This window comes from Plasmopara halstedii (genome assembly GCF_900000015.1).
Source record: "Plasmopara halstedii genome assembly, contig: Scaffold_658, whole genome shotgun sequence".
Lineage (NCBI taxonomy): Eukaryota > Oomycota > Peronosporomycetes > Peronosporales > Peronosporaceae > Plasmopara > Plasmopara halstedii.
This window is the reverse complement of record NW_020187575.1, coordinates 496,822-506,766: the sequence shown is the minus strand read 5'-3', so window position 1 is coordinate 506,766 and position 9,945 is coordinate 496,822. Positions and strand designations below refer to the sequence as shown.

General features: G+C 48.9%; 1 protein-coding gene across 1 annotated transcript; it reads left to right on the top strand.

The window, feature by feature from the left end:
* Positions 1-2,401: 2,401 nt before the first annotated feature.
* Positions 2,402-2,654, top strand: PHALS_13273 (uncharacterized protein; the record flags this gene model as incomplete). The annotated part of the gene is made up of 2 exons (XM_024728999.1): positions 2,402-2,467; positions 2,571-2,654. 2 exons carry the CDS (start codon positions 2,402-2,404, stop codon positions 2,652-2,654), a joined length of 150 nt encoding a protein of 49 aa, XP_024579420.1.
* Between the last annotated feature and the right edge of the window lie 7,291 nt (positions 2,655-9,945).

The window sequence follows — 9,945 nt, the reverse complement described above, 5'->3', positions numbered from 1 at the left end:
AAATTCGATGGGGGCTTGTAATAGTAGAAGGTCTTCTATTCGTAAAAATCCGTTAGTTTGCAGCTTTGTATAAAGTTAAACCTAAAGTCTGACAACAGGGTTGCCGTGCAGTGCGCGCACAGAAATCCTTAACGTTAAAAGTCTGCAATAACAACACACAGCTGCAAAAATTTTAAATTCCACCAAAAGCGGTATCGGGAGCTTCCACCGTTTCTAGCCGCCTACTACGCTCTGCGATTTCAACGTACACTAAAAATGAGAATATTAATAAATATATATGGTCTACTAATCCTTATACTAAAGGTCAATTTTTGACGCGCGTCAAGCTCAGGTTTCAAATGCTTTTAAATATTCACAGTTACGCCAAAGTGCAATGTGGATTTCGTACAATTGGACCAAATCTTATGCAGTACAATTACACCGAGGGTGTGAGGATAAAAAGCACTAATCTCATCTCATCCTCCGTACCACGATAATGACCACGCTGAAATGTACATTTACTTTCCCTCTTCGGGACACTGCGCAAAAAGTGACCAGCCACCGCGCGCGGCGTTCAGCACAAATCTGCATTTAAACATGCCTGTTTTTTAGAGTATACTTGCACCGTCTTCCACCCCAACAACAGAACAAATTGTTTACCGATTATCTACAACAGCGCGGGCTTCGCGACCAACACGCTCAGGAGTAATTCTCTTTCATGACGCGGGGGTGTTCTGTGATGAGAACGATCATGGTGACTCTTCGGGTCCAGATAGATTACACATCACTTTCAATCAGCAATACACATTCTGAACGCTCTTCAAAGTGAAGGATCTCAATGCGCTCAGTCTTTTCGCTGCTAGAGTGTCGAACTCCGTATCCTTCTCTTCCAGCTTATAAGTTCTAGACACATCGCCGCTGAGCTCAAATCGCTATTCAATTTGTTTAGCTGCAAGCACAAAAGGTCGCGGAGCTGGCAAAGGTGCTGATGAGTATCAGTGTTAGTTATACACTTGGTGAGATACTGCGCCGGCTTGCCCTTTGAAAAAGTTTCCGAGCCGTTTTCAGCAAAGTGGACATCCGACTAAAATGTTATCTCATACTTGAGTTCGTCAACTACAGCGAGATATTGAGTCGACAATTCTACACCCGAAAGACCAACTGTTATCGGCTATGCTCATCGTTACGAGACAGTTTTAACAATCAGTAAATAATTCACTTACCGTGAGGCTGGTCACCACGCAATAGTGGAAAGAGCGCAACGACGAGCAACCCTGTCTGTTTTCTTTAGGATATAACGACCAAAGGTACGCCAGGTCGTTAGCGGTGGGCAGTCTTGCCGAACTGAAGCAGGTTTCTTTAAGTAAGAGTCCCCCTTCAGCTTTTCAGGTAATGGTGTACCTATCTAGCCATAAAACTCTCCGCGTGGAAATGGTCTGCCCTTTGCCCATACTGTAAAGTTTCTGCCCCATGAAGCTGGGGGTTCTCGGCTCTAGTAACTCGTGACACGTGACTCTGCTTAATAAGCCTAACGTGAGTTCGACACGGAAGTGAGATATATCTTAGCTTAGCCCTCTTTGCCATTGCGCTGTCCGTCTTGGGTTGTGTCAGGTGGTTTGGAAATGCATCGCTACTCTGATGTCAGGAAGTTGCTCAACTGTAGCGTACTGCTCTGTCAGCAGCTTCATTCTAAACTGGCTCAACAGAACCGTATCACGATATGGATTCAGTTAGACCACAGACAGCGCATGATGTCTGTATTTTCTTTGTGCTTCAAAATTAAATATCATTCCGTCATCGCTAAGATAATTAAACAACCGATGTAGTGTGTACGCAGTAAAGTTGATGTTTTTGGACTGCATATTCTGCAAGTGTAATTTTTTATTGCATCCTATAAAAAATAATTCACAACATACTTGCGCATTCTATCATAGCCAAAAAATAACCGAGTAAAGTTACCACCAAACCACTAAATATGCAACAGAATGCTTGAGGTTCTTGATACACAGTGTGTCATCTGCCTCCGTTTCACCGAGTTGTGTTTACTTATCTAAACTCGTAGTGATGGCGTCACGCACCCTGTGCATGACGTATAATCCCACTTGTATAATAAAAACTCTTTGAACTGAACAAATCGAATCTGATCAACATCTCATTTCTGATGAGACCGAAACCTCTTTGTGGCGATGTCAAGGCAGCCGAAGATTTACCAAGCCATTTTTGAAAATTGAGAAGAGGTTTTAGAAGCATGAGGTGCGTAGACAAACGTAAATCAATGGGCAGAAGCAACTCGCATGGAATGATTGTCTCTATGCGCAAGAGTTTTGGGTGTTATCCTTCAAAACGCGATTCGCACATTTTGTTTGGACGTATCTGGTGGTGCGTATCGTGAACAATATGGGGTGGAAGCTAGCAGTAAGGCATGGATTTCTGTGCGATGAAATGTCTACCTACAATCGATGCTGACGGTAGACATGATCGTAAACCCGTATGTCTGTAATCTTACCGATCATACCATCGCTGACAGCATTAAAATAATTTATCTTACTGGAATGGTCCACTGACACCTGAATGTCGGTTTATCATGCTAGACTTTGAATATAAACACATCCCTAGAGCCACTGACCACATCGACTGGCCGGCTACAGCTACCGCCGCATACTGCGAGCTTCTAAGCCGCTAATGCTTCCCACCGGCGCAAATGTGTAGTCACTCACCCTCACACATATTAAAGTTGCGAATGAAAGACCGTACTTTGTCTCATACGGTTCTCATCGTGAGACATCACTGTACACTTAGCGTCGTGTGACACAGTCTTCTAATACAGCAAGCCTTGCGATACGGTTGAGCGGGGGAAGCAGTTTTACATATTAAAAGGACTCACTCTCACACATATTAAAGTTGCGAATGAAAGACGGTACTTTGTCTCATACGGTTCTCATCATGTGAGGCATCACTGCACACTTAGCGTCGTGTGACACAGTCTTCTAATACAGCAAGCCTTGCGATATGGTTGAGCGGGGAAAGCAGTTTTACATATTAAAGGGAAGAGATGATTTGGCTTGGGCCAATGTTGAGGTTGCCCTTGGAGTAACTCGATCCGCTACACTCGTACTAGTCGAAGGTCGGTGGCATTATCTTAGCTTCTTCTACGCAACAGATCTACGGCAGCCCCGCTGCACTTGGTGGCACTTCTAGTCAATCCAATTTTGTAGGGAGCTGAAGCCATCGGCGCGCTTCTATAGGTGTTTTCGAGCCATGCCAATGCTCCGCTAGAGCACCTACAGCAGAATTTGTCGGCATCGACTGCGTATATGAGGCCACCGTCGACGATGGATGACTCCTCCTGACCCAGGCCGCTCACGGCGTCCATCAAGATCTAGGAGGGCAAGGATGGAGAAAATCTCCTGCTCTAGATGAGAGGGGCCGTGATGGCTATGGCGCCAGCCACGCGTCAGATCGAGCAACAGCTCGTGGCACTAGTCATCTACAAGCTCGGTGGTCGAGCACAATAGCGGGCACTGACGTGCGTCACTTCGATCAAAGCGGCATTTTCCTCACGAACGGGGCTGAAGCTGCAGCCTTACGAGTGATCGCATGCGATCGCGTTTACTTGCTACCCGACAGGGCGAGAAGGAGGTGGTGAACTTTGTCCACGAGTTGTGTACTCATATTGCCGGTATGGCGGCCGGTCCTCTTCTCCAGGCGGTCACAGTGACCCTCATTATGAAAACCCCTGCACTGGCGTAGGCAGAATGGTAGCCTTCCGTGTGCATCCGACTTATTTTGAAGAAGCAGTAAATGTAGTATTGAATGCCAAATTCAGCTGATATCGGCACGACTAGGTCGGAATGTACACTCTAGCAGCTCATCGAGCGGGCCTGAGCCGATGGATCTCAGCCGTGCTGAGAAAGAGTATGCTGAGTTCCGGGCTTCCGAGCAGCATTCGAACTCTTTGTCTTCGTCACCTACGGACTGGTTGTCCCTTGTGTAAGGCGCGTCAAGGTACATCGAGCTTACGTCTCGTTCTTTTCCAGTCGTCTGGTCTATCGCGGGGAAACGACGACATCTAGTAGGCGCGGGTGGCCGAAGTGAGTTCTATTGAGTCTCAAGGAGGTAAAGGTCAACAGGACCCAGTCCCGAAAAACTCCGTGCTCTTGAACACGAAACGTAAATACAATATGGGCTTGCTGGTCGTGAAAGCGACCGTGAAGGGCTTTGAGAAGCCGGCAATTATGGTCGACACACCACGATTAGCAGTGTGCCGATGCGCTGAAAGCTCGATTAAGTGATATTGTCACTGTTCGCTCAGCAACGGGGGGCATGAGTCACAATGCCGAGGGTCCCAGTGGATCTCTTTATTTACTCTGATAGCGTGAAATGCTGCTTCGTGTTAGACTTCGATTCAAAGTATGTTCTCATTCTTGGTATGGCATGGTTGCAACATCATGAACCATGGGTCGATTGAACGTCGAAGACCATAGACGCTACGCTCACGTCTCCCGGTTTGAGCTGTGGAGAATCTTGAATTTCCCCCTGCTAGGAAGCAGAATCGCTACTGGCGCGGGCACCGGACCTGGACGGTCAATGTCCTAGATATCCGAGATTCCCGAGTTGTCAAAAACCAAAAGTGTTTCAGACAAGAGTTTCGAGCGTGGTTCGCGGGCTGAACGCGGAGTGATACGTAAATCACTGAGCGCTCCGCAAGTATTGGAACAGTCGCTGCATGCCAAGAGTGGCATGGTCGGCCAAGGGTTGAGGCATTAAGGACGAGACCCTTGTTATGCATGTGAAGTGGCACGTAAACCACTGAGCACTGCTCACGTTACGAAGCAGTTGCTGCTTGCAAAGAATAGCATGGTGGGACGAGGTCCGAGGCATCCAGGGCGCGGCACTCTGGATGCACGTAGAGTGGCACGTTATCCACTGGGCAAAGACTGCGGAGTTAGTAGTTATTCGTCGGATGCTGTTAATAATAACAAGGCTCCAATGGAGCAAGGAGCGGGAACACTGAACGACGCCAAGTGTGTGTTCCCACTGATCTCGATGAGACGTAAAACCCCTATCGAGATGAGACGGCGAAGCCGTATGATATCTGCCAGACGCAGGGCGTCGACCCTGACCCAGAGTGTGTCTACCGTATACGATAGCGCACAGCTATATACCCTTGTCAACGGTATAATGGGGGAGGAAGACGACGACGTTACCCTCAAATCTATTTCCGCGGTGGATACTTTTTTTAGCTGAAAGAGATGTCCTCCGAAGATTTGGCGGTTTCTCGAAGGCAAACTATTTAGCCGAGGTGGTCATTATGTGACTGAACGAGGAAAATAATTCGTCTTCGCTTTTAGATCAAGCTTTCTGGAGGACACTAAGAAGGTGCTGAACGCGCGGAGCAGATCGTCGATCCTAATGGGGTTTTCGTTATTCTTTCGTAAGGGTCTTCCAAGACGTCGTATCCAAAGACCCGCCGTCAGTTCTACCTCCGGACCGAGGTGTGCGTCATGAGATTGACCTGGTTCCGGAAACCAAATCTTGCGTAACATGCCAATGGCCCCGGTCCAAAGAGCAGTATGACGTCAGTGATGCCTTCTTTCGTGCAAAGCAGGACGCAGAAATGACGCGTTCGAGCAAGTCTTCCCATTCGACACCTACGTTTTGTGTCCGGAAGCCAAACGGCAAGTGGTGTATCGCTAACCATTATAATAAACTAAACGCTGCCACAAATCCGGCACAAACACCGATCCATAGAAAGGATGTTCTCCAGAACAATATCGTTGGCTGTACAGAGTACAATGCTCGATATGTTTTACCGAATGCTCATCAGAGCGAGTAATATTTCGCTGACAGCAGTGAGTACTCCGAACGGGATGCTCTGGGAGTGGCCGGTGATGCCTGACGGCTGTCAAATGCATCAGCAACACTTAATCGTCTTGTGCGGGGCATGTGAGGCCAGATGTGGAAAATCACATCTCCCCTTTGAGAGCGGTGTAGCAGTGTCCGAGTGCGTGCGGCCGAATAAACTGTATGAAAATGCCGATAAGTGCATCTTCGGCGCGGAAAAAATCTTGTTGGGTGTTATATTGGGAAGCGTGGCCGTCGAGCGGATCCCGCTAAGGTCAAAGCAATGTGAACTGGCTGGTTTCAAATAATATAAAGAACTTGCGCAAGTGGCTAAGCCTCGCCAGCTACTTGCACAATTGTGCGGAAATGACACGGCCATCGTCTAATTTCCTTGAGTAGGAAAAGAAATGGCGCTGGGACACCGAGCATCAAGAATTTTTTGACAGGGTCAAAGACAGCCTCTTTCATGCACCAACATTGGCGTTGCTAGACTCCGATCGTCCTTCTGGTGTCGTCTGTGACGCTTCAAACCTTGCCATCAGCTGTGCACTGCTGCAAGCAGACGCTGAGGGGCAAGATCGAGTGATTGCGTTAGAAACTCGCCTACTTAAGACTGCGGAGAGGAACTACCCTGTCCACGACAAGGAGCTTCTTCGATGAAGTATGCACTTGTCAAGTTCAGGGTGCACCTGCTTGGCTCGAAGCCGTTTGTGATATTCACAGATCATGTGTCCTTACGCTCTGCGACCAGTCGCCTCACCTCTTGCAAAGGATGACCAGGTGGCTCTCATTCTTTACAGAGAATAACTTTGAGGTGAAGTATAAGCCAGGAAAATATAATGGTTTGGCTGATGCGTTGGCACGCAGATCGAACCATGAGCTTGCTGATGTCATGGCGGTGACGTCGTCAGTGACGGATTTGATCCACGCCGCATACGCGGGTGGCAGTATGTGTGTAGAGCTGCTATAGGCTATCGGGTGCAAGGAGTTTGAATTTTGGACAAGAAAATGTCGGCGCGTTTGCGCGCACGGTTACACCGATATTCGTTGAATAACAGGCTGCTGTATGATAGCAGCGATTCGACGGATACGCCACGAATTGTGGTTACCCACTATGAGATATCAAATACTGTATCCTCGCCCAGGCCCACAACATCCACTTAGTGGTCATCTCTATCGTGAGAAGACGTGCAACTCGGCGAGCTGCCAATATTGGTGGCCCAAGCTGCACAAGTGAGCGAGCACATATGTGTGCACGTGTGAAACGTGTCAAAGGGTTAGACCCTTTCCGAATGCGGCGGCGCCGTTAGCCATTTTGCCGGTACACTACGGGTACTGGCAGTCCATGAGTATGAACTTTGTGCTTGGTCTCCCAGAGGACTCGGCAGGCAACACGAGTGTCGTGTTCTTTGTGAGCCGTTTGAGCAAGAAGGGTCATCTTGCGTCAGTGTCAGACACCATCGACGGTATAGTTACAATGACGCTGCTTGTCGATCGTGTTATTCGACAACATGGACTCTCGGGGCCAATTGTCTCTGATAGAGACCCGTGCTTCACTGGGAAGGTCTGGTCTACACTCTTCAGAGTGTTTTACTATGTCAACAGCGGACTATCCGCAGACCGAATGTCAAGCCGAGCGCGTGAGTCGCGTCGTTCAAGACGCTCTTCGCAGCGTCTGCGCTAAGACACCACTCGTATTGTTTGCTCTGAAGAATTCAGTGCATTCATCCACCAGCTACGCCGTGCTACGTGAACGGGCTTATTAATCCACGCATATCGCTGAAGTCGCCATCCCATGGCTCAGGTCTTGTTGGGGAGGATTAGCCGAACGGCAAGCTGACGTCAGCCGTGTAAAGAAGTCGAAGATTTTTTTCTACTAGACTGAGTGTCTCACGACACGTTTGCGATGAAGACATGCAGAAGGAATATACAGACCGAAAGGAAGAAGAAATGTTAAAATATTGAGGTCGAAGACCTGATCTTTTTAAACGCTAAAAAATTTCCTTCACATGCAGTTTCTGCTGTCTTTACGACAAAGCTCTGTCCACGGTTTATTGAATTTTTTAAGGTCGTGGCCAAGCGAGGTCTTGCGTATACGCCGACCCCCCCCCCGAAAAGGTCAATGTTACCAGCCATGTTTCGTGGCAAAATGAACTTTAAATGCAATCTACCAGCACTCTACCATGATCTGGCTGAATGATGCGCACCCACCGATTTTTTATGTGAGTTTGCTTGAGCCGTACCGGGATCTGGCACAAGCTACCGCGGAACCGTTGGCGCAAAGGTGGCGCCCAATTAAGCTTGGCCACCCAGAAGCTGAACCGAAACTGGTTCTGAGCGCGGAGTGCACCAACTTCCGTTCCCACGGCGCAAGGCGCTTCACCGCCACACAAAGCGACAAATTTGCCTGCTCAGCGGCTAGTAACCGCTCCTCCCTGACAGAGCACAATAATCCTCAACGCGAGGCAGTCGGTGCACAAAGCGCTCCAGACTCTTGAGGTCTTCTGCACGACGGTGGGCGACCTGGCGACCTCAGGGGGATGCTCCACAGAGTGCCGATGACGACGGACTTTGTCCTCCAACGCTCGAAGAGCATCGCGAGTCGGTTGTGGGAGCCATCATTCTCATCGAGAAGAGTCAGGGGCAGACGACGACGGCTTGGTCGATCGCCGTCCGGTGAGCTCTAGCTATGGAGCTGCTGTAGTCATAGACTCTCCCGTATGAAGGACTATCGAGCTCGCAGGAGCGCTGTGCATTGTTATATATGCCGCAGGGCGACAATACGCAGGAAGTCGACGTTGCGCCTTGAGTTTGGCAAACTCAAATCCAAGATAGCGCTCAACGCACGCGTTCACTTCCGTGTGACTTTAGTGTGAAGTAGACAGCGAAGAAAGTTCTCGGTGTTGCTGCACCCATCGATCAAAGAGCTCATCGTCATCTGCAGCGGTTTTGTCAGGGGAAAGCACCACAGTTTGTTCCTGGCCCGCCTTGCGGGAACAGGAGCAATTCTTTTTGGAGCTTAAAGTCGAGCGCGATACCGATTCATTGGGATACCTTGTGGTACCAGAAATGAGTCTGCAGAGCTTTCCACTGATCAAGCTCAGCTTGTGTAGTGGCCGGAGGCCCGACTACGTAGATGCCTGACGATAATCGCGTCTTTCGCTTCAGTATTGAAATTCGCCGAGCGGAAGCAGTATTCCACACGAGGGTCTCAGACCAAACGTGGATACGAGCGCAGGAGAACCGCCCTGTCAGTAGCAATTAGAGGCTGCTCATGTGCCTCGTCGGGGCGATTGGTAATGATATCACTTTCCCCGTAACCCGAGAGGTCGGGGGAGCGGACATGGTGTCCGCAGGATTTGAGCTTGGCTCGCTGGCGCACTTCAACTAACTCACCATCTCACGCTCGGAAAGGAGTGTCCGACTCGTAGTCAACTTTCTCCAACTCCTTGACGAGTAAATCATCGCCCGGTGTTGCCCCCAGTTGACGAGGGCTTGAGATGTGCTTCCCGTGAAGCCGCGGACGTACTGTCCGGATATACACCCTATGACAGAGAGGATAAGGAGCTTTGCCCGCGGGCGCCCTTGCCTGAGACACCGTTCCGTAGTTAAGAATAACCTTTAATATTCTCTGCTCTAAGAGCCCTGTGTTTTTAACACGCAAAACACCCAGCCCTCGCTACTAGCTAGGCTGAGCGTTTTGCGTGTCGTGGACGCAAGGCTCATAGAGCGGAAAATGTTGAAATTTATTCCAAAAGAACGTTAAGGTGTCTCAGACACGCGAGCCTCTTACGAGACGACCGTTGAATATAAATTGGGGAAATTCGCAATGTTCATGGGAAAGAGTGTAACGGGGTAACGCCTGTCCTTGTAAGAAGGGGCGGGTCGCACGAGATTGTGCGATCGTACAAAGGTTTGTATAACACACTTAGTGTGATCACACAGTGGTGTGGCTACACCGTAACAAGAAGCCACCACGTGGGCGGGATTGCCAGTAGTCATGCATATTACTATATTAGCTAGATCTTGCAATATCAATCAGATATTACTATGTTTTTAAGAAAGCGCACGGTCTTAGAAATTGGCGTCTCTACCGCAACTAAAACAATGAAAAATATTTTC